At 64.4% G+C, this 25,535-nt stretch overlaps 3 protein-coding genes across 16 annotated transcripts in view; 1 reads left to right on the top strand and 2 right to left on the bottom strand.

The window, feature by feature from the left end:
* Positions 1 to 172: 172 nt before the first annotated feature.
* Positions 173 to 10,380, bottom strand: ZFYVE21 (zinc finger FYVE-type containing 21). 3 transcript variants are annotated; one of them, XM_065906716.1, is made up of 8 exons: positions 10,152 to 10,379; positions 3,264 to 3,314; positions 3,001 to 3,169; positions 2,574 to 2,649; positions 2,395 to 2,492; positions 2,045 to 2,092; positions 810 to 952; positions 173 to 712 (listed from the first exon to the last, which is right to left on the bottom strand). In XM_065906716.1, the coding sequence occupies exons 1-8, from the start codon at positions 10,287 to 10,289 to the stop codon at positions 677 to 679; spliced, it is 759 nt and encodes a 252-aa protein (XP_065762788.1). In that variant the 5' UTR covers positions 10,290 to 10,379; the 3' UTR covers positions 173 to 676. The 3 variants fall into 3 exon arrangements, with proteins under 3 accessions (XP_065762788.1, XP_065762790.1, XP_065762789.1); XM_065906718.1 differs by lacking the exon at positions 10,152 to 10,379 and adding an exon at positions 8,720 to 9,386; XM_065906717.1 differs by lacking the exon at positions 2,045 to 2,092 and having other exon boundaries at positions 10,152 to 10,380.
* Positions 10,381 to 10,680: 300 nt separating this feature from the next.
* XRCC3 (X-ray repair cross complementing 3) lies at positions 10,681 to 20,387 on the top strand. 3 transcript variants are annotated; one of them, XM_065906014.1, is made up of 9 exons: positions 10,681 to 10,701; positions 12,887 to 12,974; positions 13,203 to 13,367; positions 14,823 to 14,960; positions 15,195 to 15,401; positions 17,791 to 17,945; positions 19,434 to 19,646; positions 19,718 to 19,764; positions 19,869 to 20,387. In XM_065906014.1, the coding sequence occupies exons 3-9, from the start codon at positions 13,313 to 13,315 to the stop codon at positions 20,071 to 20,073; spliced, it is 1,020 nt and encodes a 339-aa protein (XP_065762086.1). In that variant the 5' UTR covers positions 10,681 to 10,701; positions 12,887 to 12,974; positions 13,203 to 13,312; the 3' UTR covers positions 20,074 to 20,387. The 3 variants fall into 3 exon arrangements, with proteins under 3 accessions (XP_065762086.1, XP_065762085.1, XP_065762084.1); XM_065906013.1 differs by lacking the exon at positions 10,681 to 10,701 and adding an exon at positions 10,719 to 10,872; XM_065906012.1 differs by lacking the exon at positions 10,681 to 10,701 and having other exon boundaries at positions 11,105 to 12,974.
* Positions 18,519 to 25,535, bottom strand: part of KLC1 (kinesin light chain 1) — a 64,439-nt gene continuing 57,422 nt past the window's right edge. For 6 of the 10 annotated variants that reach the window (XM_065906001.1, XM_065906004.1, XM_065906003.1 and 3 more), the window contains 2 exons: positions 19,000 to 19,069; positions 18,519 to 18,800 (listed from right to left, as the gene is read on the bottom strand). In XM_065906001.1, coding sequence (XP_065762073.1) covers positions 18,798 to 18,800; positions 19,000 to 19,069 — 73 coding nt within the window. In that variant the 3' untranslated portion in view covers positions 18,519 to 18,797. Of the gene's footprint in view, positions 18,801 to 18,999; positions 19,070 to 20,384; positions 23,076 to 24,021; positions 24,089 to 25,535 lie in introns of those variants that run through there. The other 4 variants (XM_065905997.1, XM_065905999.1, XM_065905998.1 and 1 more) reach the window with 1 other exon arrangement.

Raw genomic sequence — 25,535 nt, 5'->3', positions numbered from 1 at the left:
CTGTACAGTGTGCTCACGAGAAGCGAGCACGCGCGGGCAGCCTGTGCTGAGGCCGTGTGCATGCACGCAATAAACCGCTCTCTCTCACGGGCGGCTTCGAGTCTTGTGTTCTGGAGCCGGAGCTGAGCGGGAAGCTCGGGTTGTCTGGACACAGAGAGGCAAGGCCTGATCCTTACTTTCAAAATAAGTTTTAATCGTAAGCTTTATATACAAATTGTTGTACAGTTAAAGTGAAACAGTAAGTGAAAAGTACAAAATATAAAGCATGCTCCTTCCCCAGTGAAGTACCAAAGGTTTGCTCGTGGCCTGGGTTAGTGACACGCTGAGCGGGCAGTGTGAGAAGCGCACCAGTGCAAATCAGGCCGGTGACCACTGCCCGGGTCACGTCTGCGAAGAACCAGTGAACACCAGGGGACCGGAGCCTTCTAGTAAACGTGGGCACTCGTAAAAACAGATAGAGTATTAGCAGAAGTGCAGCTCAGCCTCTCCTCCGCAGTTAGCTATCAACCAGCGACAGGCTCTAAAGCCAAGTGGTCTCAGCGTTGACCGAGGCGCACATGCTGCACTAGGCAGCGCCGAGGGCCCGGCTGCGTCTCCGGCGCTCGGAGGCTTAGTCGTGCCTGTGCGCCCGAGAGCAGGTCTGCTGCCCCAAGCGGGCCGTCCAGCCCGTGTGCAGTTACTGGTCCCGAGACTCGTGGAGGAGCTTGGCCGCCTGCAAGGGACCAGAAAAAAAGGCGTGTGCCTGGCTGAGGTGGGTGGAGGCGCCTCGGCTGGGCGGGGAGCGGGAGTGCGGAGCAGGAGGTAGGTACCTTGTGCATGGCCGCCAGCCACGCCGTCGCCTGCCTCCTGCTGCCCTCAGCATCCTCGCCGGCCGTCAGCGTCAGCTGCGCCAGCCCCTCCACCCCCGGAGCCGTGTACTGCAGGGTCATGCCTGTGGCCCTCGCGTTGCCTCCTGGAGTGGGAACAAGGTAAGGATGGCCCAAGCGGCTTCGAGCACCAGGGTGCCGGCCGCCCCAAAGCAGCGGCCCGGGCACCCCCTCCCTGACCCTGGTGCTGGCCTCACAGCTGGCCTCTCGGTGGGGCCTGTGTCAGGGCAGCGGCTGCCTGGTGGCCGACCCTGAGCTCACAGGGCCGGCCAGGGCCCGGGTCAAACACTTGGCGGCCCATGGCTGAGACCCTGCGAGAGGCATGCTGGCGGAAGCAGGCCCCGCCCCAGGCTACACTCGCCCGTCGTGCTGGCCTCACACCCACCCCACTGCGAGCGCCAGGGTCGAAGCAGAGGAACCACAGGCCACCCCAGGACACAGCTCCTGGAAGGCAGTCTTTGGCGGGTCCCCGCAGCTCAGAGCCCGGCCGGAAGTGCCAAGCCCCCAGGACGTTCACAAGCAGCGGTCCCAGCTGTGTCAGCCGGCTCCTCCCCTGGACTCTCTGAAGCGGCGCCAACCCCCCACCCCCGCTCTGGGGCAGCCCGCTGCGCTCTGCCCACCCCCTGCTCCTGGAAGGGGGCTTTTACAGGCCCGTGACCACACCTCCCTGACTCCTGTGCCTGTGTTGCATTTTGAGAGCCTGCGGCCGTCAGGGCTGAGTCGACGTTCAGCCCGACCCTCGACAGAAAGTGGGCGACCCGGCTGTGGACAGCGCACGCGCAGAGACCCTCCCTGCCCTCCACCGCCCCCCGCACCCCCGCTCCAAAACAGGGTTCTGGGCATTGACTGGTTCCAGGACGCCGGGCAGAGCGGGCTCCCTGCGCTCCAGGAGCCGCCAGAAGGGGGCGCGGCGCCAGCAGCCCGGCCCGGCCCACCTGGCCCTGCCCATCCGGAAGGAGCGGCCCACCTCCCAGCGGCCGCGCGCGCTAGCAGGTCGCCACCCACTCCGCATTCTTCCCCGGCCAGGGCCGGCGGACCCTGGCCGCAGAGCAGAGCTCCCCCTCAGGAGAGAAGAGCCGAGCCCAGGGGACAGACGGCCTCACCGTTTGGCCGCCTCAGGCCCGAGTGTCTCACAGGGAGCCCCACCACACCCACGCCCGCCCCGAAAACACGCTGACCTTCGGCGACGGGCCGGCTGGCGGGGAGGCTGGTGTGAGTGAGAGTGTCTACGTCAGGCAGGCAGGCAGGCAGAAGAGGACAGCGAGGCCGGTCAGAAATCAGAGAGAGGGGTCGGATCAGCCTCCGCGCTCGGACCCGTGGCCCAGGAGCGGGGTTCAGGGGAGAGGGCCGGGCCGTCCCCGCAGACCTTGGGGGGCGGCGGAGCTGGGGGCCCCGCCACCGGCCCTGGGGAACCGGGTGATGCCAGCCGCGAGAGACGGGAGCGCGCGGAGACCACTCCAGGGAACCTCCTCTCCGCCCCACATGCCCGCGAGCAGAGCCCCAGAGCCCCCCGGCCCGCGGTGCCTACCTCCGGGAGGGAGGCCCTCCGTGAGCATCTGCACGGCGGCGATGCGCGCCACCTCTATCTCGCGGTGATCGTCCCCGTCCCCGTCCAGAAGCAGGAACCTGCGGCAGACAGAGGCGTCCGTGCCACGGCCCTCCGAGGCTCCGGGCGCCCGGTGCCAGGTGAAAAGCACCCGCCCTCACCTCTGGTTGCTGGAAAGACGGCAGACCATCGTGTCCGGCTTCTCGGAGTTCCCGAAAGTCACGAGGAAGGCGGCTCCTGCGGAGGGGCCAGACGTGAGCACGCGGCAGCCCCCCGCGCCGCCCCTCCAGGCGAGGGACGTGTGGAGGACAGAAGGGGGCGAGGTGGCGGCGGGAAGGGCGTGACGGGGTCGGGGTGCAATGCCGGAGGCCAGAGGCGCCGCCTGGGGCTCCCCCGAATCGCAGGGCGCCGACCCGCCCCCAGGGGACCCCCAGGGCAGCCCGGCCCGATGCTGCCAGGAGGTGGCAGGGGGTGGGGGAGAGGGCTGCCAGGTCCTGGGGGCTCCGCCCGCCCGGCGCCCCGAGGCGGCTGGGGCCACACCCGACGGAGTCCCACCCGCCGACCCCCGACCCCCGCCCGCCCGCTCACCGCTCAGCAGCAGCTTGAGCTGCCGGTCGTAGAAGTCGGCCTCGCGCCGCGACACCGGCGCGCACCCGGCGCACTGCCGCACGGGGTCCACGAAGCACATGCGCCGCAGCGCCACCTTCTGGCCGCAGCACTTGTCGCAGAAGCACTTCCCGCAGCGGCGGCAGTGGTGCTGGCGAGGCGGCAGGGGCGTGAGCGCCCCGCAGAGCGCGGCTGGGGCCCGCCCCGCGCCCACCCGGGCCGCCCTCCTGCCCCGCCCAGCTCACCTTCCTGGTGAGGAAGTCAAACTTGGTGTCACACTGCATGCACCTCGGGCACTAGGAGGCAAGGTGACAGGGGGTCAGGCCGCGCAGCCCGAGACCCCGCAGCTGGGGCAGCGGCCAGCCGGCGGCGGTGCCAGGCCCGGGCGTCCGGGGCTCGGGAGGAGAGGCCGGGGGCAGTGCTCCCGGGGCCGCCAGGGCCCAGCCTGGAGACGGCCACGTCGTCACCCAGCCACCACCACAGGAGCGCCCCGACCTGTCACCGGACAGCGCGGACGCGCTGTCCCCACGTGGCGAGGCCCGGCCTCCGCGGTGGGAAAGCCGCGCACTCCGACGGGCCGGTGAGATGCCGCCACCAGGCGGGGGGCCAGGCGCCATGACCCGCCCGCCCCAGCGGGTCCTGGTCAGCAGGGCCGCCCTCTGCCTGGCTTCACTCAGGGCAGCCAGAACCCAGGCAGGCGCTGCTCCTGCTCCCAACACAGGGCTTGACCTTGACCCCCCTCGCCTCCCCCCAGACCCAACTCGGGGCAGGGCCGGGCCCACGGTTCCAAGTCGATCTAAAGCCGGGCCCAGCGCCCTTCTCCAGGGGAGGGTGGTCGGCAAGGCCAGTCTGCAGGTGCCCCCCCCCCCGCCCCACCCGCACCCGGCGGCCACGGCCCCGCACTCAGCAGCCGTCCAAGCTACGTGACCCGTGACTGAGGCTTTCTTGTTTCTTTGTTCAGCAGCTTTCCCGCCGGGACCCAGGGCCTGGCCCTCCGGAATCACCTGCAGGGTCTGCCCGCCTCAGGCCCGAGCTGGCCAATCCCAGCTGTCCCTACCAGCCCCGCCACTGCCTCTGTCAATTCTGGAACGTTCCGTGTGTGGCACCCAGACCAACACGTGGGGCGGGACCGGTGTGTGCCACACTCTCCCGTGACCTCCACGTCCACCCACCGCAGAGTCCCCTGGGTGAGGGTGCGGTCGCGGAGATGCCGGGAGGCTCACATCTGAGCAACCAAGACCAAGCTCTAAATTCAGACCACACCACACTCCCTGAAAAACATCAGTGAGCTGGACATTTTGCATTAATCTAAATAAACCAATGAGGTTATTCAGAAAGCAGATTTTTAAACAAGGTAATTTTCCTAGGGATTATATAAGAGAAAAGAAACTTTTAAAATTATCAAGAGAACGATTTGACATGAAAATAGAATTAAACAAAGAAACGAGAGCAGCAGGTGAAGACATGAAGGTCAAGAATTCACACCTGGTCCGAGACCAGCTACAACGCCAGCCCAGGCCAGGGCCCAGCGCTGCGCCCTGAGCCGCTGACTGAACCCAGAGGAGAGGCCCGGGGTGGGGGACCGCCGTCGGGGAGACGGTCCGGAAACCAGGAGCCAGCAGTTCCCCCGTGAGGCCTAAGGCCCCGGCGACGCCCGCCCCTGAAGCCACAGGCGCCCAGGCCGGTCCCCACGGCGCCCCCAGGGCGGGCGGGGGCTGGGGTCTCACAGGGGAGAAGCTGGACCCGCACGCAGACACACGCGCTCGGGCGAGCGGCCACTGCCGGGTCCTCCCCGGGCTGCCCGCCCACCCCGACCAGGTCAACCACGAGCCGCCAGCCACCTGCGGGGCCCCTGCACTGCCCCCCAGGACTCTCACCCACAGACACGGGAGGGAGCCGGTGCTAAGGGGGGGTCTCCACAGGTCCCCACGAGAGGGCAGGGGAGCCGGGGGTCCGACTCGTCCCCTCGCTGCTCCAGGAAGCCAGCAGGAGACTGCGACGACGTGGGGGGAGGTGAGCAGCAGCGATGAAGGAAGAAACCAGAAAGGGCCACAGGAAGCCGGGCCGGAACAGAGGCCTCCGGGGACTGGGGGCCTCGCTCGGCAGCCCAGCGCAGAAGCCCTGGAGGCCTGCTCGGAGACGGTGGTCTCTGGCGACCAGCTGCCCGGGAGCCCTGGGGGTGCTCAGGCGGCTCCTTCAAAGTACAACAGTCAGAAGACAGACTGGAGAGGCTAAAGCGATGTTTAAAGAGAAGCGCCTTTAGAGAGAGCGGCGCTTTGGGACAGCCGCCCGTCCGCCCTCTGAGGCTGGAGCGACGGGCCCGCCGCCTCGGCGCTGTCCTCCGAGACGCCAGGCTGTCCTCCGAGGCGCCAGGCTCCCACGGGAGTGTTTCTCAGGCTCCTCGAAAAGAAGTCAGTCATAAAGATACGTTTCCCAATTACATGTGTTAAGGCATCTGTTGAAAAGCAACCATTGTTAAAGAGTAAAAGTGTAACTCCTACAAATATGAAATGAACCCATGTCAAAGATTTAACTCAATTAACTCAGCGAAGCAATGAAATGTTAAAAAAAAAAAACAAGCTCAGGGGCCAATCTGAGGAGCAGACCCCCCAGCAGCCCAGGGACGCGCTGAATCCGACAAGGCGGGGTGCGGGCGCCTCCCAGGACAGGCCTGCCTCCCCCGCAGAGCCCCCCGGGCGTGGACACCGAGCGGGCGGGCCTGCGGGGCCCCTGGGCCCCACCACGAGGGACCCATCTGGGATCCCGGAGGCCCAAGATGGGGACCCCGCAGGCAGTGTTCTTGGAAAGCGTAATGCAAAGAGCCCCCTCCTCACATGCCCTGGAGGAGACGCAGACACCCCAGCCACCCTCCACAAGCCAGACGGGGCCGCAGGCGGGACCCACAGACCTGCCTGTCCCCTCATGGACGGAAACGACGTGCGCAGGAACCTCACTTGATGCAACGTTCATTAATCTCTCCTTCCTTCAGGCCCTTGAACTCTGACCCACTTCTTAGCCTGAGACGGTCCAGGGATGATGCATCCGACCAGCTATGAGATCACACCATCCACCTCCCCCCTGCCCCTCCCACCCTGCTCCCTGCAGCCTGGGCCGTGCCCCCATGGAGAAGCCCGCTGCCGCCTGCCCCTGGGCAGCCTGTGGATCCCTTGGTCTGAACCACCCCACCATGACCCTCTGAAACATAATCTCTCCCCACCCAAGTCCACCTTTGCTTCTTGTTTGACACACCTGTGTCCCCCGTTTGCCTCTGCCGAGCATTTGACGTCAAGACGACTACTATCTGTTCAAACTACTGCACAATTGCACTCATCTCACGCGTTAGCAAGGTAATGCCCAAAATTCTCCAAGCCAGGCTTCAACAATACGTGAACCGTGAACTTCCAGATGTTCAAGATGGATTTAGAAAAGGCAGAGGAACCAGGGATCAAATTGCCAACATCCGCTGGATCACAGAAAAAGCAAGAGAGTTCCAGAAAAACATCTACCCTGCTTTATTGACTATGTCAAAGTCTCTGACTGTGTGGATCACAACAAACTGTGGAAAATTCTTCAAGAGATGGGAATACCAGACCACCTGACCTACCTCCTAAGAAATCTGTATGCAGGTCAAGAAACAACAGTTAGAACTGGACACAGAACAATGGACTGTTTCCAAATCAGGAAAGGAGTACGTCAAGGCTGTATATTGTCACACTGCTTATTTAATTACATGCAGAGTACATCATGCGAAATGCCAGGTTGGGTGAAGCAGAAGCTGGAATCCAGATTGCCAGAAGAAATATCAATAGCCTCAGATATGCAGATGACACCACCCTTATGGCAGAAAGCGAAGAAGAACTAAAGAGCCTCTTGATGAAAATAAAAGAGCAGAGTGAAAAAGTTGGCTTAAAACTCAACATTAAAAAACGAAGATCACGGTGTCTTCTGGTCCCATCACTTCATGGCAGATAGATGGGAAACAGTGGAAACATGACAGACTTTATTTTTTGGGCTCCAAACTCACTGTAGATGGTGACTGCAGCCATGAAATTAAAAGATGCTTGCTCCTTGAAAGAAATGCTATGACAAACCTAGACGGCATATTAAAAAGCAGAGACATTACTTTGCCAACAAAGGTTCGTTTAGTCAAAGCTATGGTTTTGACTAAAGTCATGTATGGATGTGAGAGTTGGACTGTGAAGAAAGCTGAGTGCGGAAGAATTGATGCTTTTGAACTGTGGTGTTGGAGAAGACTCTTGAGAGTCCCTTGGACTGCAAGGAGAGCAAACCAGTCCATCCTAAAGGAGATCGGTCCTGAATATTCATTGGAAGGACTGATGCTGAAGCTGAAGCTCCAATACTTTGGCCACCTGATGCGAAGAACTGAGTCATTGGAAAAGGCCCTGATGGTGAGAAAGATTGAAGGCAGGAGGAGAAGGGGACCACAGAGGATGAGATGGTTGGACAGCATCACCGACTCGATGGACATGAATTTGAGCAAGCTCTGGGAGTTGGTGATGGACAGGGAGGCCTGGCGTGCTGCAGTCCATGGGGTCGCGAAGAGTGACACGACTAAGCGACTGAACTGACATTGAGACAACAGCGCAGAGCCGCCGTCCCCGCTGTCACACCCAGGACGGCAGGAGCGGGTGCATGTGCACGGGCCACTGCAGTCTCCGACGGCTGCACCCCGGACACGCTCCTCGCCAGGGGACATGCGGATGCAGTCACACGAGGCCCAAGCTGGGCCCAGGTCTCCGCCAGGGCCCCCATGTCCCACCACTGCTCCCCCCAACCTCACAAGCTCTTGGAGGCACACAGAAAAGCGAGTCTGTTATTTCTGGCGGCAGGAACCCCTCTGAGAAGCCAAGAGTCACAGATAACGCACAGCCCCAAGTTTCCCAGCATCTGTGAGGGACGTCCCCGTGGGCCCGAGGCACCGAGGTGGCACAGGGCCAAGTGCGGGGTCAACAGTCGACAGACCCCCGAGAAATGATGGGTGCGGACGGCTCCAGACACGACCGACACTCATCCCCGCACAGCCGAGTGGGCGCGGGTGAAGGCATGTTCCCCGCCCGCCCCCGCTCTCCCTACACCCTCCCCCTGGCTGCTCCAAACCACACACACCCCGGGATCGTGGCCCTGGAAGCACGGGGCGGGCTGAGCGCCGCGGAGCCGGGCGGGCAGCAGGGGAACCCCCACCTCCCCCCGGGCTGACCCAGATCGAAGGCAGACTCCATCTGACTCCCAGCCCGAGCTGCCCCACCCCAGGCTGCTCTCCTCCAGAACACTCCCCTCGGTCACTGCAGACACGGCCCCTGCCCAGTACATGTCAACATGCACTTCCTCAAACTCGGGTCACGGCCACTGGGAGGCCTCCTCCCTCCTCAGAGCTCCCTCCGCCTTCTTTGGATGCTGAGACGGCAAACTGGGGTGTGTTTCTGGAGGGCACCCCGCCAGCCTTCCAGCACGAGAAACTTCCACCGAGGAGGGAGCGCCGAGGCGGCAGCACCTCCGCCTGACTCCTGCCTTTCCCCCGGAGCCCGCAGACCCCAGGCCGGGCCGGACGCCCCACTGCTCAGAGAGGACTCCCGAGGCAGGGGAACAGCGAGGCGGCCGTTTCAGGAAAGGACAGAGGGCCCTGCAGACGGACAGAGGGGCCCCGGAGCGAACCGCAGGGCGTCCAGGCGCTTCCACTCACACACGGCTCCTGCTGTGAGCAGTGCACGGGGACCAGTCGGGGAAGAAATGTCTAAAATGGCCCTCGGGGACAACCCCAGAAACGGCTGACACGCTGGCCTGGGCTGAGGGGGTGGAGAGGCTGCGGGCAGCGCACTGGCCCGTCCTGACTCCGCCCCCCACGGCGGAGCCGGTCCATCCGGCTGGACCTCGGCCCCTTCCCCTGCCGCCTCCCAGGCCAGGCGGCGCTGCTGGGGCTTCCCTCTGAGCCCTGATACCTGCCAGGCTCCCTCACTGATTCAGTTAAAGGAGCTCCTGGACACGCGCTGGCTTAGAGGATGAGAGCTGTGATGCTACCTTTTTCTTTCTTTAACCACCTTTCAACAACACTAACCGAGGAGACCTGTGAGGAAAAGTACACTCCCTGAGTTCAGAGGCTACAAGCACCGGGAGGACAAACACAGAAAAGAAAGGGCACAGCTGGGGCGACAAGAAGGCCAAGAGGCGGGACGACGCGGCGAGCCCGGCCAGGGACCCCCGCGGCCCACGCCCAAAGTCCTGCCGCCTTGGAGCACCGCGGGGGGCCTCGGTGACCAGGGGCGGAGGGAATGAACCCTCCGCTCGTCCTGCCCGCGGGCCAACCGCCCCTCCCCAGCTTCTGAGCGCTCCGTGCCTGGAAAACACCCGATCGCATTCCTCCCGTACCTCCCCACCCTTCCCTGCGGAAAACCTGCCACCGCGATTCCCCCGGCAGAGAGGAAGAGCGGGCAGCTAGAACACGAGTGGCTGTAACTTAAAGCTTGCTCCTAAAGCGTGGACTTTTCCCGTCTCTTAGACGCTCGAGATTGACAGGAACGCACCAGGCTTCTCCGCCAGCCTTCGCACAGCTGAGAGCCACTGGCTTAGGGATCCGGTCCAAACTCCTGAGCGCAGCACACAAGGGCAGAGGGGCCGCCCCGCCCCGCCGGGAGCAGGTGCGACTCCCCGGGCAGGCCGCCCTGCAGACGCCGCGCCTGGCCACGCCCGCTCGCACCCAGCACCCCCAGCACCGCAGCGCACCCCGAGGGCCCTGTCCGAGCGCCGATCGCAAAGAAACGCCGCCCCCCACTCCCGGTCCCCGCGCGGGGAGGGGGAGGCAACTGTCAGAAAAGTTCCAGCCCAACAGCTCGACCGCGGGAGGCGGTGGTTCGCAGACGACGGCGCAGGGGGCAGGGCCCGGGCGGAATCACGGAGGGAGGTCGAGGTGGGGGTGCTGCGCACCAGCGAAAAGGGTCAGGCGGAGCGCCCGGGCGAGGGTGGAGCTGGGGGCCCGCCAGGGAGGACCGCCGGGGCCGGGGGCGCGGGGAGCCGAGGGCGGGGCGCACCGCCCGGGCAGGCCCGGGGAGCCGGCGCGGACGGAAGGAGGGCCGGGGGAGCGGCCGGGGTCCCGGGGCTGGCGGGCGACCGCGACCTACCTCCTTGTCCGGGACCCACGGCGGCTCCTCCAAGCCGAAGGGGCTGCCGTAGGCGCGGTGCTCAGGCACCATGCGCAGGCCGCTGGGGGAGCGCACCAGCTTCTTGGCGTCGCGGCGCGCGGCCACCTCGGAGGACATGACGCCGCCCGAGCGCTCGCCTGCTGCCCGCCGCCCGCAGCCGGGCCCGAGCCCCTCGGGAGCCCCGCCCCGCCCCGCCAGCGTGGCTGACAGCGCCCGCGTCCAGTCGTCACGCCAAGTCCAGAACGCGGACCAATCGGCGCCCGGGATCCGCCCCGCCGCCGCGTGCTCCAATCGACGCACGGGCGCCTCCCCCGCCCCCTGCGGCCAGTCACCAATGGTCAGCGAGGACCCGCCCGAGCACGCCCCGCCCCCTCGGGGCGACTGAGACTTAGGATTGGTCAGTCAATCGGCGACGTGGGCCCCGCTTCTCTTCTGATTGGCGCATCCGGCGCGGGGCGCCCTGTGCTCATTGGAGGAAGAGGCAGTAAGGGGTGGGGCGGCGCGAAAGAGCGTGCGGAGCGCGCGCGAGGTGAGGACGCGGGGTTGCCCCTGCGGTGCGGGGCGGCCCCTGCGGTCCCGGGCGGCCTTGGGCACCGAGGTCCCTGGGCCGCGGTCAGGGCCCGGCTGGGCGCCCGCGCGGCCCTGCTGCTGGGGTTCGCGGCGGGGGCCGGCTGGCGCCTCCCCAGTACCCGGATCGGCGGTGCGTAGCCGCGGACTGGCAGGAGGGACTGCAGAGCGCGGGCCCCCGCAGGTCCTGGGGGTGGGAGGGGGCCGGGCGGATGCTGGGCAGGGCTGGACGGAGGGCCTCGGTCCCGGGGCGGTGAGCCCGCGCAGCTGCAGAGCCTGCTCGGACTGTGCGGCCGCGCCGGCGCCGCGGGGTGGGGCGCGGAGGGTGGGTCGGGCTCAGAGCGCGCCAGGTGGGAAGCGCAGGTGGGCGTGGGTGGCAGGGTGCGGCTGCAGCGTCCCCTGGTCCCTCAGGACGGCCCAGGCGGGGTCCTGCTGGACACGCAGGCCCGCGGGACTGGGGAGTGAGTGCTTAAAGCCCAGGGCCTGAAAAGAGGAAAGGTCCTCAGAGGAGCAAGAGGGTCCTGCGAAGGGAGCAGGGCCAGAAGTCCAGGCTGGCCGGCTCTGGAGAAACCACAGTGCTGGCCTAGGCGGGCGAGGACCTGTGTGCCCGCCCAAGGGGTCCGGTGAAACCTCCGTCCCGCAGCCCTGGGATGAAGGCGTGCTTATTGGCGCCCTTTCTGGGAGGGGAGCGGGAAAAGAAAGGGAACGTCTGTGAGAGGGAGCTGGACACCCTCAGGCGGGTCAGCCTCTGGATGACCGAGTTCTGTGGTCCCAACAGTTCCCTTTGGAGCTGTTAACAGATAGAGCCCAGGCCTGGACCTGCATCCCATGCCACCCACTTGCTGTGTGACCTGAAGCTTGTTGCTTAACCACTCTGTGCTTATACAGGGGTTGTAATACTTTTGGGGTGACGTTCATACTTGCACACACTTGGAAGAGACTTTGGTAAATGTCAGCCCTCGACCTTTGATGATTTTAGACCAATAGCCTGGAGCTGTGTGTATTGACCCTTTGCCTGATTTCAGAGAAAGAGTAACAGTTTCAGTTTGTGGGAATTTGGCAGCTGCCTCCCCCGGGCCTCCTCCCTGCCTCCTCCTGTCTGGTACCCGGTCGAGTGGGAGAGGCACTGAGTGCATCAGTTCAGGAAGATCTTCCCTCCTTCTCCCATTGAGTCCTCAGTGTGTATCAAGTGAAGCCGCCAGGAAGCTGAGTATTGCCTCCAGAGTGGGGGCGGGCCCGTCCCAGCCTGTTTTGGTGGCACAGAAGTCCCCGGGCTCCCTTAGAGCCCCAGAGACACACGAGAGTGATTCCACCTGGGGAGGAGTCTCGTGTTTGGCCCAGGAGCTCACATGCCTTCACGCTGGCTCAGCAGCAGCACCTGCTGTTAATTGTCCCGTGAGACCCCTCCACGCGACGCTCCCGGGAGCTGCCCGGGCCCACCCATGCCCATGCTGGGTGCTGCGGGGCACACACTTGCCCCTGGCAGCCTCGCCCAGGCCCCTCCCGGGGCTCTCGGGGGGGGGCTCCCGGGCCCGTGTCGGGTACCAGCAGGTGCTCTGTCAGCACCCACTCTACTTGGGCCCAAGGCCCCGCGGTTGGTCTCCTCCGTGTGTCCAGCTGCTCTCAGGACCGAGTTTTGCATCCAGGCAGCTCCCGGCCGAGTCCCTGCACAGGCTTCCCACCCACGGTCATTCAGAATCCAGACCTCCTGCTCCCGGAGCTGCCTCTGAGGGCCCAGGGCCACCCCAAGATGGCCGATGGGCGCTGCATAGCCAGGCCCTCGCTCCTGACCAGACTGGATGAGGGGGTGGGTGGCCTGTCTCTCGAAGCATCGGGGACAGCCTGCTGATAGGGTCAGCAGCGTCCATGCAGAAGGCCAAATCCCCACTGTGCCGCCCCCATGGCTTCGGGAGCCCCGGGGCACGGGCCTTCCTGCTGCTGGCCGCTGGGGCCGGCCTCAGCCAAGTGGCCACGGCCTGGCATGGCCACCCCGCCCGCCACACTGCCCCGGGCCGGTGGCCAGGGCGAGCTGTGGGCCAGGTGGGCAAGGTGTCCGCCGCCCTTTGTTGGAGCGGCTCGGCGGTCACAGCGGTTCCGACCTCCCGGGCGCCCGCGGGATCCACCACTCGCCCTCCCGCTCTCTCCAGATCCCCACGGAGACGCGCTCGGGGGCGTACGCCAGAGAGTGCGGCGTGGGCCCCGCTCGGGCGAGCCCGGCACCTGCGTCCCAGAGAGGTGGGTCACGGAGGGCAGGGCGGGGACACCAGGCCGCTTCTCACCTTCCTGAAGCGGATGAAGCAGGCTGACCTTCGGGGGGGTGCTCGGGGGTTCCTGAAACGCATGCCAGGGTGGGCTGAGCCCAGGCCTCTGAGTTGCTGGCGATCAGCCTGGGGCGATCTCAGCGCTGGCCCTGGGACGGGGGCGTCCCGAGCCCCGGGCCCCACAGTCGCCTGGTGCCCCCAGGCTCGGTCACCCGGCTGGCACTCGCCTCCCGGGCCGCTCGAGAGGGCAGCCGGCACGTCAGAACCCGCGTCGCAGGGCAGTCGTCTGCTCTGGTTGTCCCCGCTGAAGAGATGGATTTGGATCGGCTCGACCTGCATCCCAGAATCGTCACTGCAGTTAAGAAAGGTGTGTCTGCTGATGCTTGTGTGACGTGACTGGGGTGACCGTGCACCTCTGCGCACTTTATGGACAACAGTTTACCGGGTGGCCTGTCCGAGCCTTGGGAACCCTCTGCCTCCTGGCCCGGAGGCGCCCTGATGCTGGCCTGTGCCGGGTCTGTGTGTAACTGGCTTTTCATGAAGCCGTACATACAGTGTCTGCAGTGAGACGGGACTCCTTGCTCCTTGCGAGTCTTTCAGCCCTATGTCTGTATTTACACCTGGGTTTCTGACGATGTGCTTCTCTGACTTACGCCTCCTCACGGGCCTCCGTTTCAGGGGCGGGAGCTGGCTTCCTCGCCCCCCGCCCCAGTCGGAACACAGTTTGGGCCACGTCAGCCATCAGAGTTGTCACCGGGACATCACGGCTGTCACAGAACCTGGGCGCGCGACTGTTTCCTTTCTTGACCATCTTTGGTTTCCCCCCAAAGTTAGTGCTCATCTCCCTGTTCACGGGCGCGTTTTCTCTGCCTTCCAGTTAGTCCCACACTTCGCAGGTGTCTGTCAGGCCCAGTGATCTTTTCTAAATGCTCGTGGAGTCTGCTGGCGTCTGGGCACATCCATCCCCAGGCTGTACCAGCTCCTCCATTGCACGGCTGGTCCCCGCACCCCTCCATCCCCCCCCAGGCTTGGTCCCCGCGCCCCTCCATCCCCCACCTCCAGGGCCGCACCCCCTCCATCCCCCCTCCTGTCCCCGCGCCCCCTCCATCCCCCCCATCCCCCCGCCCTGGTCCCCACACCTGCTCCATCTCCCCGTCCCCGGATGCTGTGAGGTCAGGCGCTCAGCATTGGTGGGCGGAAGCCCTGAGTGTGCGGGACTGGGCTCCTCCCTCCTGAGGCCTTGAGTGTCCCTTTGACCCCAGCGCGCGCCTCTAACTGAAGCCTTTGGCGTGTGTGTATTTAAGGCTGCTCCTGGGAAAGCTGGCGTTCACACTCCCTTAGGTTCTTTGTGTGTGTGTGCTCTTTTTTGCCTTTTTTTGGATTGATTTGATGTATTGTTAGCCTTTTTTCCCCCCACTAGTTTAAAAATAATACACTGATCTAAGCTCAGAATTACTCCCTTTCCTCCCAAACACCAGCTCTCGGGCCCCTCACCCCGAAAGCCCCCCGCGGTGCCGCCAGCGAGCTGACTCTCCCTCTTCACCCCGGCCATCCGCGGGCTGGGTCCCTTCCCGCGGCCCCTCGCTGGCAATGCACACGCAGGCCTGTCTCAGGAGATGTGTCCGGGGCCGCTGCTCCCCGCCCTGGGGACAGGCCCCTTCCTCCCTGACCTGTCGTCCAGGGGTCCATGCAGCTTCAGGGGGCAGGTGGGCTGGCCGCTGCCCGCCGGGCGCCCAGAGCTGGTGGTCACCGCTGTCCCTGCGTCACTGTCGCCGTGGGCGGCGCATCTGACTGCATCCTGTGACTGGTTCTGTGATTTCAGCCAAACTGAGGTCAGTGAAGGAGGTCCTGCATCTTTCTGGGCCAGATCTGCAGAGACTGACCCGCCTTTCCAGCCCTGACGTGCGGCTCCTGCTGAGGGCAGCCGCCTCACTCCTGCAGGGACATGGCGTTTGCACAGGTGCTGGGGCCCTGGCGTGGGGCGCGGGGGGCCTGGGCAGCCTGGGTGGGGTGCCCGCGGGGCTGGGGCCCTGGCGTGGGGAGTGGGGGCCTGGGCAGGATGCCCGCGGGGCTGGGGCCCTGGCATGGGGCGTGGGGGCCTGGGCCGGGTGCCCACAGGGCTGGGGCCCTGGTGGGCGTGGGGGGCCTGGGCAGGGCTGGGCTCACCTGTCACCCCCACCCTCGCCGCTCCCAGCGCTGCACCTGCAAGAGGGGCTGTTCCCGCAGCAGCACCAGCGCCTGAGCCTGGGCTGCCCCGTGCTGGACGCGCTGCTCCGCGGCGGGCTGCCCCTGGACGGCATCACCGAGCTGGCCGGACGCAGCTCGGCCGGGAAGACCCAGCTGGCGCTTCAGCTCTGCCTGGCCGTGCAGCTGCCGCGGCAGTACGGAGGCCTGGGGGCCGGTGAGTGCCGGGGGCGGGGGTCTCGGCCTGCTGGCCCTGGGGTCCGTTTCCCACGTTTCCCATCTCTTCATGCCCAGAGGGGCCCCCTGCCGGCTGAGCGCAGAGCCCGGGGCCTGCCCGCGGGGACAAGCTGGCCTGGGGTGACTGTAAATGGGCGTCCCCCACAGGGGCCTGGCCCACGGCCACCGTGACTGTGTTAAACGTGGGTCTGCTGAGAAAGCGACTTGCTGAGAAAGCGACTTCCCCGAAAGCCCTAACTTTGAAAGGCGTGGTACTCCTCTCTGGATGTGCGTAGGCGCCGTGTGGGGACCAGGGGCTCGGCCTGGGGGGCGCGCAAACCATCTGCCCGGGACGCGGGCAGCCCTGGCCGCCCAGGGCAGCTCTCCTGGCTCCTCACCCCCCACGTCTGAAGTTCTGTGGGAGCAGGACCAGGTCACAGCGGGACTCGCACGCTCACAGACGGGCGCGGGGCTCTGGTGACCGACACGGGGGCTCAGCCAGCGCTCGGCCGGGTCACAGGCCCTGCTTCTTTACTGATGGCGAGACGTGATCCACCCCCTGGGAAATTCCTTCCTGAAGTGGGGTCAGTCCTGCTCAGCTGCACGCCCACCGCACCCCTCCAGCTCTGGATGGAGCCTCTCCGCAGAGCGGCGCCCCGCCCCATGAGCGGGCACCTGCCGCTCGCCCCCCTGCCCGGGGCCCCCATCCACTTTCTGCAGACTCGCCTGTTCTGCACGTTGCATGTAAACAGGATTGTGGAAGGTGCCCTTTCTCCCAGTGTAATGTCTTCAGGGCTTACCCACGGTGGCGCGTCAGGCCGTCCTTCCTAGGGCTGAATACCTGTGTTCTTGTTTTAAAACGTTCATCTGTCTTTGGCTGTGCCGTCTTCGTGTTGCACACGGGCTTTCTCAAGTTGCGGCAAGCAGGGGCCAGTCTTCACTGTGGCGCGGGGCCTCTGGCCACGGCGGCATCTTGCCGTGGAGCGTAGGCCACGGGCACACAGCTTGGGCACACGGCACTTAGGCTCGGGCCTCAGGGCCCAGGGCTTCCTCAGCTGTGGTTCTCGGGCGCGGCAGCGGCAGCTCAGGGGCGCTGGAGCCCAGGCTTAGCTGCTCCAGGCACGTGGGGTCCTCCTGGACCAGGGCTTGAACCTGTGTCCCCGGCGTTGGCAGATGGGCTCTGACCCAGATGGGCCCCACCAGGGAAGCCCCCAGCTGAGTTACCACCCTTCCATCTGCCGACGGGCACGTGGCTCTGGGTGCACGCCTAGGAGTGATGCAGGGTCTCGGGGTAGCTCCGTGGCTCCAGACTGTTCTCAGCAGCCGCTGCACTGCCTCCCTTCCCAGGACGCCTGGAGGAGGTGCCCGGCCCCTGCATCCGAGCTGGCCCTCGTCCCTCTGACCCAGCGTGGGTGTGTCCTCACTGTGGCTCCAGCCACGCTCCCCTCGAGAGCAGTGGTGCTGAGCGTCTTGCCGCGAGCTGCCGCTCACTCGCGTGTCTTTGGAGAAATGTCTCTTCCCGTCTTCTGCCCATTTAAACCCTTGGGTTATCTGTCTGTCTGTGACGGAACTCCCCCAAGTGATCTTTGTGCCATCCGGACACTAGACTCGTGTCAGATACACAGCTCGCAGTATTTTCTTTCTGTAAGTGGTCTCCTCACTTTCTTGATGGGCTTTTGAAGCTGCTCTTCACTTTCATAATGTCCAGCTCACCTGGCCTTCCTCGCTTACACTTTTCATGCCGTATGTAAGGACCCACTGCCTAACCCAAGGTCCTAAGATTTACGCCTGCCTTTTAAGAGTGCTGTGGTTTGGGCTCTCGCAGTTGATCCGTTGTGATTCAGTTTTCGTATGTGGTGTGAGGTACAAGTTGATCTCGCCCTTTTGTATGTGGGTGTGTGTGTGTGTCTGTCCCGGTACCGTTTTTAAAGACTCCTGTTTCCCACCGGACTATCCAGGGACCTCTGTGAGCCCGTGGGCCCTGGTTCTTTCCAGCGGCGGGACTCGGGCTGATCTTCTGGAGGCGGTTCAGGCCCCGGCGATGTATCGCCGGTGTTTTGTTGACTGGCTTTTCCAGGCACAGCAAAGACCGTTCTCTCCACGCAGCCCAGGGAGGAGCCCTGACACTGGGATCCAGGAACCTCTACTCCACGGGGCCTGGGATGGGTACACCCGTGTCTGCAGGAGGGGGTGTTACTGAAAGCACAGAGCCCCTGAGAACGCCACCCACTCCCACCCGAGACGGCTGAGGGGCAGACCCCCAGGGTGACGTCCCGTTGGCGAAGTGGGAGGCAGGCGCCGGCCAGCCCCACCCTGGGTCGGGGGAAGACCCACAGGGCAGCGCAGCAGGGGGGCGTGTGCCGGCCACTGACCGCGCGGCGGCCTCCCAGGGGCCGCGTACGTGTGCACAGAGGACGCCTTCCCCAGCCGCCGTCTGCAGCAGCTCATCGCCCAGCAGCAGCGCCTGCGGGCAGACGTCCCAGCGGATGTGATCTCGAAGATCAGGTTCGGCCATCAGATCTTCATCGAGCACGCGGCCGACGTGGTGAGTGTCTGAGGGGAGGTTAGCCTGCGCCTGCCTGTGGGGTCGCATCCAGGGGCCACGGTCCTGCTCAGGCCAGCGTTACGCGGTGCCTGGACTTGGGGTGAACTGGCCGTCTTGTGTGTTTCTGCCAACCATGGCCCGAGGAAAGAGAGAGGCCAGGAAGGCACTGGACATACCCCCTCCTGCCCCCAGGCCAGCCCCCGCGCCCCCAGGAGCAGGCCCCACCAGGCCAGCCCCGTTTACCCGGCCGCAGAGACACCCACCACCCGCACAACGGGGCCGCCGCCCAGTGGGCGTCCAGCGCGCTTCCAGTCTGCCTCTGGAGGAGGGGAAGGCCCCCTTGTCACAGCCCCGGGCCCCAGCTGGAGAGACCCCTCAGGCTGCTGGCCGCTGGCGGGCCGCCAGGACAACGCCACGTGTGGAAGCTGTGCCCGCGGAGGGGTCGTCATCTGCGGCTGAATAAGGGGGCGGGGGGCTCAGAAGGGAGCCAGGCTGCGGAGAGCAGAGCAGCGCGCCCCGATCCGGGCCCTTCCCGGCTTACGGGTTGCTATAGAAAGAATGTCAAGTAAAGGCTAAGATGTATAAAGTTTAATTTTAGAAATTTACAGTAAAGTACATGATCACACGTAGCCCAGGACAGGGGCCGAGCAGTGGCCTGGGCCGGGCTGGTTGGGGGCACGCGTGCCGTCCTGGGGCTTCGCGGCGAGAGGTGTGGGGGGTCAGGGCGCTGGGATGGGGGCGCTGGTCAGCACTGCAGGCACCGCCCCAGGCCCTCCAGCCTCGCGACCTTCACGGCGTCATCGGGCCCTCGGGGCGCGCACACAGCTCAGGCCAGACTCCTCCGCGGCCGCCTCACTGCAGAGGGGGCGGCGGGTCAGGGCCGGGGTCCTGGCCCCCACCCGCGGGGCTGCGCCTGGCAGCCCCTCGGCAGAGCCCGCCCCTGTGCACCGGCCTCGCGGCCCAGGCCCCCTCGCCTCCCGGGGGCGGGGTCTCCAGCCCGGCTGCTCTGGGGAGAGTCCCGCCCCTGCAGCCCCGCCCCGGGTGATGGACTCACGCTCAGGCTGGCGTCCTCCAGGCCGCTGCTGCTGCTGTCGTCCAGAGAGAGGGGCTCTGCCGGCGGCGCCCTGCGGGTGAAGCACAGAGCGGACCCTCACTCGGGGCGGGGACGCGGGCACGGGCAGCTCCCGGGAGTGCCAGCGGGGTTGGTCCCCGAGGACGGCTGCTCCCCAGGGCCCCGCCTGGCGTCGTGGCGTGTAGCCTGGGCCCAGCCCGGGGGTCTGCACGCCAGACACAGGATGGCTCCTGTGTCTCCTGCAGCCCCGCGCCGCGCCCACCCTGGCTGGGTGTAGGTAGCCGGGGTGGCGACAGGTCAGCCTTGGCGATGCCGCTGGGTGCAGGCGGCAGCGCCTGGCTCAGGGCCATGGACGGGGGTGGGGGCAGGGCGGACGGGGGCTCTGAGCAGGCGCTGACGGGCTCCCCGGCCCCCAGGACACCCTGCTGCACTGTGTGAGTGAGAAGGTGCCAGTGCTGCTGGCGCGGGGCATGGCCCGGCTGGTGGTCGTCGACTCCGTGGCAGCCCCCTTCCGCTGCGAGTTCGACGGAGCGGCCCTGGCCCTCAGGGCCCAGCGTCTGCTGGCGCTGGGAGCCGAGCTGAGGCGGCTGAGCTGCACCTTCCGGAGCCCCGTGCTGTGCGTCAACCAGGTGGGCCTCCCCCCTGCCCCCCGCGGGGCCGGGCCAGCGGGTCCCATCGCTGACTGCTCTGCACCCTCCAGGTGACGGAGGCCCTGGAGGAGCAGGACTCAGTGGCCGGGCTGCCAGGGTGAGTGACCCCCTAAGGATGGAGGGCTTTGGGGGCCCTGGGGGCGGGGGTGGGAGGGAGGCACTGGTTCTGCAGGTGACACGTGGCGGCGTTTCCCGTCTCAGGATGTCCCCAGCCCTGGGAATAACCTGGGCCAACCAGCTGCTCGTGAGGCTGCTGGCCGACCGGCAGCGCCCCGAGGAGGCTGCGCTCGCCCCGCCTGGCCGCACCCTCAGGGTGGTGTTTGCCCCCCACCTGCCGCCCTCATCCTGCTCCTACACCATCGCCTCCGAGGGCGTGCGGGGGACGCCTGGGACTACGTGCAGCTGACCGCGGCGTCCAGGACCCCCCTCGGGGCGCAGAGCTGCCCCTGCTGCGGGAGGCAGCTCAGCCCGTCTGCAGGAAGCCCCTCTGGGCCCGTGAGGACTCGTCTACACTGTCAGCGGCTCCCCGTGTGCTGCAGCAGCCGGGACCTCGGTCCTGGCCTTGGGGAAAGGGGGTTCCACTCTGGCAGGAACTGCTGCCCAGACCCAGCTCCCCGGCGCTTCTGCACAGAACACGGCCCTCGGCTCAGCCCGGCCACGACCATCCCGTGTGGAAGCACGAGGCCCTGCAGTCACCGAGGACACGCAGGCCCAGTTCCAGAAGGGCTGAGTCACCCTCGCCACACCTCTGCCCACCTCCGCCAGGCAGCCGGCCCAGCAGCTGTGGACAAACGCGCTGAGTGAAGGTGCCCGCCGCCCCGGGCCCTCAGCAGTACTGGCTCTCTGCTGGGCCTCCCCTGCCCGACGTCAACCCCCTCACGGCCGCTCTGCTGGCAGGGTGCAGGCCGACCCCCCCTGCGGGCTCTCAGCTGGACCGCCAGCCCTGGCCGTAGGCACTCTGCTGTGTGTTTTCCTAGGACAGGATGATCCGTTTCCAGCTTTCATCATGTTTTCAAAGTAGCCTGTGACCCTAAAAGACCGAGTGGCTAGTGTTAAATAGGAAAGGCTGCTTCCAGGCTTGGACTTTTACAGAAGAGCCTTTCTGCAAAGTGCAGGGACTTTTCAACAGGAAATAAAAGTTTATTTTTGTAATTAACTATGGACAGTTCCAAATGATTTCCTAGTCAAGTCACACCCACAGTGAGAAGAGATGGAGAACGGCCGCCCCCGTTGGAAGGCAGGCCGACCCGCGCCGGAGGTGCCGCCCAGCATGCGCGCCGCCACAGGCCCCGGGACTCTGCAGTGGGGCTTCCCCTCCGTGTCTCGGGAAGGAGCCCGCCTGCCTGTCCCCAGCCCACACCCCAGGGACCGCCAGACGGGCCTCGCAGGCCCGCGACCCCGAGGGTTGGTTCCACCCTCTCTGAACCGCCCGCGTCCCCTGCCCTGCCAGCGAGCTGAGTGAAAACACACACGTCTGTGTCGGGGATTCCACGGAGGCTGTGTGCCCCGCGACTCAAACACAAGTGCAAACAGAAACCCATCAGAAGCTGACCCCACACAGACGGAGCGGGCCTTCCCCGGGTCTCCTATAAAGTCTACCCCCGAGAGCCGCGCTCCGTAAACCGACTCCTCGGGGAGGCTGCTACTTCCCTGAGAGGACGACGACTGGTATGTGCTATTCCCAGCCATCTTCTGACCAGACAGAGGAATACTTTTAACTTTCAGAAAATAACCAGCTGAATCCCTGCAGCACCCAGGGGAGGGGCAGGAGGCTGAGAAGGCCCGGGTCCTCCCGACCTCCGCCCTGACACAGCCCTACCCTCACATTCCTGCGGACGCTCAGACCATCCCCAGCCTGGGTTCTCTGGCTGGGGTGAGTCTGACTCGTCAGAAACAATGGAGAAACGGGTGCTGGTCCCCAGGGGTCCCCTCACCAGGAAAGGAGAGTGGGCGGGCAGGCGGGACCCCAGCTGCCCTGAGATTACACTGGGCTTCCCTCAGACCGAAACCAGGCACCTCCCCGCTGAACAGGCCAGCTCTCAGCAGCCCGGCCCTGCTCACCCAAACACTGCCTCCAGGCGGCCTTGCAGAGGCCACCACACCCCCAGGAGAGGGGCCAGCACGCTCCACGCCAGGCCAGGGTCAACCAAGGGCCCTGCAGGGGAGGTCAGTTTCCACCAGCTGGGAGCATTCTGGCCTCAGCCCCACATTCGCTCTTTCTGAATGCCCTTTGTTTTTCCAGAGACAACAGTCAGGAAGGGAACCTGGTGGCTTCACACGTCCTATACCAGCTCCGCGGCTGGGAGAAAACATGAACGCAGTGGAGGCGGGAGCTGGGACCGCGCCGTGGCCCCGCTCCGGGCAGTGAGGTGACAGACACATCGCCCCCACCTCAACGGGCACCTGAAGGGGCCACAGTGCCCGCGTGGAGACACGGCTCTGCCTTCCTCTCCCCTTCCTTGCACCTCTGGGGAGCACTCAGAAACGTCCTGACCGCTGAGCGGCTGCAGCGCATGGGGGTGTCAGGAGCCCCAGCCCGGCGGCCCCCCGCCTCCAGGGACACAGCAGCACTCACAAGCAGGCCCCTGTGCAGGGGTGGCCCGTTCCTCGATTAGAGAAACCCCACCTCGCCATGACGACCCCAGGGGGCTGCTGCCTCCGCCACGCCCCGCCCCCTGCTGGGTGAAGGACGTGTGCAGCTAGGGCACCCCAGAGGGAGCCCCGGGGAGCCCCACTGCCTGACCCAGAGCAGCTCGGGCGGGAAAAGCAGCTGGAAGCGCCTTTGCTGGGACATCTCCCTCCAGAACAGGAAGAGAACTAAACCTGGACTCCACGGCACCAGGACGCCCGCACCCCCAGCCCCTCAGCGAGCGCGCGCCCCGTGCTCCGTGGGCGTCACCTGGAGTCACCCTCAGCGAACCAGCTGGTGTTCAGGATTCCCTTCAGCAACCTCAGGGCTGATCTGCAAATGCCTCCTTCAGAACCACCCCGGGTTACTTAACTCTACAAAGAAGAGCTGTTAAAAGGAACACACGCATCTCCATGTGCGAAGGGCCTGCAGCCCGGGGCGGGGCCTGCCCACAGCCCCCATCCCCGATTCCCGTTCTCCGAGGACGTGGTTAAGGCTCCCGTCTCCGTGAGCAGCCTTAGCACAGCACAAAGTGAAAGCGGGTTTCAGAGCTGGGCGGAGTCGGCGGGCAGCGGCCTCACTGTCGGCTGTGGCAGCTCCTGGGCACCAGGGCTGCAGAACTTAATGGAACTCAGCAGAGGCGGCGGTCCCTCAAGGGGGAGGGCCCTGGCCAAGCTCTGAGGGTCTCTGCGTGTTAGCCTCGGGGCTTAACTTAGCTCTGCCTCCCCCGGGGGGCTGGCACTCAGAGCCCTCGAGTCTGCCAGACAACGCCTTCGTTCCTGCATGAGAGAACAAACGGAGAGGTCATTCTTTCCCAGCGCCTCACAGACACCAGCCTCCCGTGGTCTTGGCGCTGACTCACGTCACAAGAGTCCTGACGCTCAGACGTGCGTGTGCAAGAAACAAGAATCAGACAGAAGGGCTGTATCAGCTCCCGACCTTCTGAAAACAGAGGGGCTTTCCTTCACCGTCCTCACCAGAAACGCATCCTCCAGGCCCCAGGCTGCCCGACAGACAGATCGGGGGTCAGCACCCCTGACCAGAGGCCTGTGCACAGTCTCCCCGGGTGCTGGGGGAGCGGGGGTCAGCACAGCAGCTGGCCTGCCACCGCCTGAGGACATCACAGTCACCAGGGGGACTGAGGCGACTGGGAGCCGGGTGCGGTGCCCAGGATGCCTGGTCCAGGGGACAGCTGCCCACTCCAGGTCACAGAAGGGCCACACATGGAAGACAAAGAGGCCACGTCTGATGGAGAGGGGGACACCAACGGTCTTAAATGCAAAGATGGCCGGTTCGTGTAAGACTTGGACAGGTGACAAAGTGACACTGTTCATCTTAGGAAAGTTTCAGGCATTTAAAAACACTGAACAGCTTAGCCAGATGTATTAGTTACATACACCGGCACCGCTGGAGGCTAAAATCATAAACTAATAATACACATTAACAGCTGGTCAAGTTTTGTTATTACTTTATCATTTAGCTTTTAATTGTCAATCAACATTTTGAAGACCATTTATATGCTGAGAATGTTTCCGAAGCGAGCACTCCCACCAATCGATGGTTAAGTCCGTGCTGACTGTGAAAATGGCATCACGATGTCTGCTCGTCTGGGACCAGGAAGGCTATACACGGACAGGCTGTGCCGAGGCCGCGGCGGTGCGGAGCCAGGGCCCCGCCAGCACGTCCGGAAGGCGACGGATGCTACAGCGGGGTGGGGCTCCTTACTTGGAAATGGTCTTCGGCCACCTTGCCACCCACGTTAAGGACATTCAGAGAACTGGCTCGCTTCATGCTGCACCGGCCCGGCGGACATGCAAGGACAAACCAGCAGCACACGTGAGTCACCAGAGTGGGGAGCGCAGCCAAGCCACCCCTCCACGGCCGATCACCACAGGGCCTGGGCCAGCCCTCCACGGCCGAACACCACGGGGTCTGGGCCACCCCTGACCGGGAGCAGGCCTGCAGCTCGCCTCGTCTGGGGGGCCCACCGGTTCCCAACACAGATGCCCCAGATATACTGTATTCGACACCCGTTAGACAAAAACCGCAGTTTCTCTGCGTCTTCCTCGTCAAAAAGCCTGTCTCGGAGTGCCACGGATAAACCTCGACGTCCTCAGAGCCTCCCTTTCTGAAGCCTGGCTCCTTTCTGAAGCCTGGCTCCTCCCGGAGCCGAGAGGCCCTGCCATCGCCGCCCGCGGGCCCATAAATGTGGCCCTGAGCAACCACGCCAAAGAGGGCCCCGCTCACTACTGAGATCAAATGCATGAACGCAGTATGTATTTCATAGATTTTTTCCATATTAAATCTAAGGAAAAACAAATAACTTTTATTAGTAGAACTTTGAGGCTAGGGTTTCTCTGCCTAGAAACCAAAATTTAAAACAAATTTCATGGCTTTGGATTTACACAAAATAGAGTGATTTATACATATATTTACTTTTTTCTTCGATTTGACACCTTTAAAATACTTAATATATCCTGCAAATTACCCACAATCTAAACTTAAATTATGGATAGTTATAAGATACTGTATTGCTTAATGCCACTATGGATGACCTCAAACAGAAAGTCACCTTAGCTTTAAAAGCTAAAAGGACCAACAGGAAGGGTGATTTCTAATTGCTTTTGATAGGGTCAGTAGTTCTGCATCTGGACTGCTGACGTCGGCTATGCTGAGTGCGTGGCCGTGAGGCTGGGGCACAGGTGTGGCGGCTGAGTGCAACCGGACACGCACACGCACACACAAGCGCTCCAGCTGCGGGGACCAGAGGTCCGGGGGCTGGCCGCGGGGCCACCAGTGCCGCAGGCAGAGTGCCAGGCACACGGCAGGCAGGTCCTGGGGTCCCACCCAACAAACTACACTGAAAACAAAGCCTGAACTGACTGATCGCCAAGTAAAACTCGCTCCCCAAACTCCCCCCAGGACAGGACAGAAACAGCCCAGGAACCCGGAGCCCTGCATGCTTTTCCTCTGTCCAGAACCTCTCAGGAGCAAAGCGCAGCGCAGAATCAACCCCGATCTCAAGCACGGACATCTGGGCACACTTCATGATTCTCTGATGTAACTGGCCAGCTAGCGTTTTCTAAGAAAGATACACCACCTTTGTGCTCAAACTTCTCTTTACAAGATGAGATGAAAGAATAACTTGATGCCTGTCAACACCTCTGAATCGCATCCTCACCCTGACTTAAACCCTCAGGGTCTGCAATGCCAAGGCAGCCAGGGCCTCCTGGAGTGTG

This window comes from Muntiacus reevesi, chromosome 15 (genome assembly GCF_963930625.1).
Source record: "Muntiacus reevesi chromosome 15, mMunRee1.1, whole genome shotgun sequence".
In the NCBI taxonomy this organism is placed as follows: domain Eukaryota; kingdom Metazoa; phylum Chordata; class Mammalia; order Artiodactyla; family Cervidae; genus Muntiacus; species Muntiacus reevesi.
The sequence above is the reverse complement of the archived record's forward strand: the minus strand, read 5'-3'. Positions and strand labels throughout refer to the sequence as shown.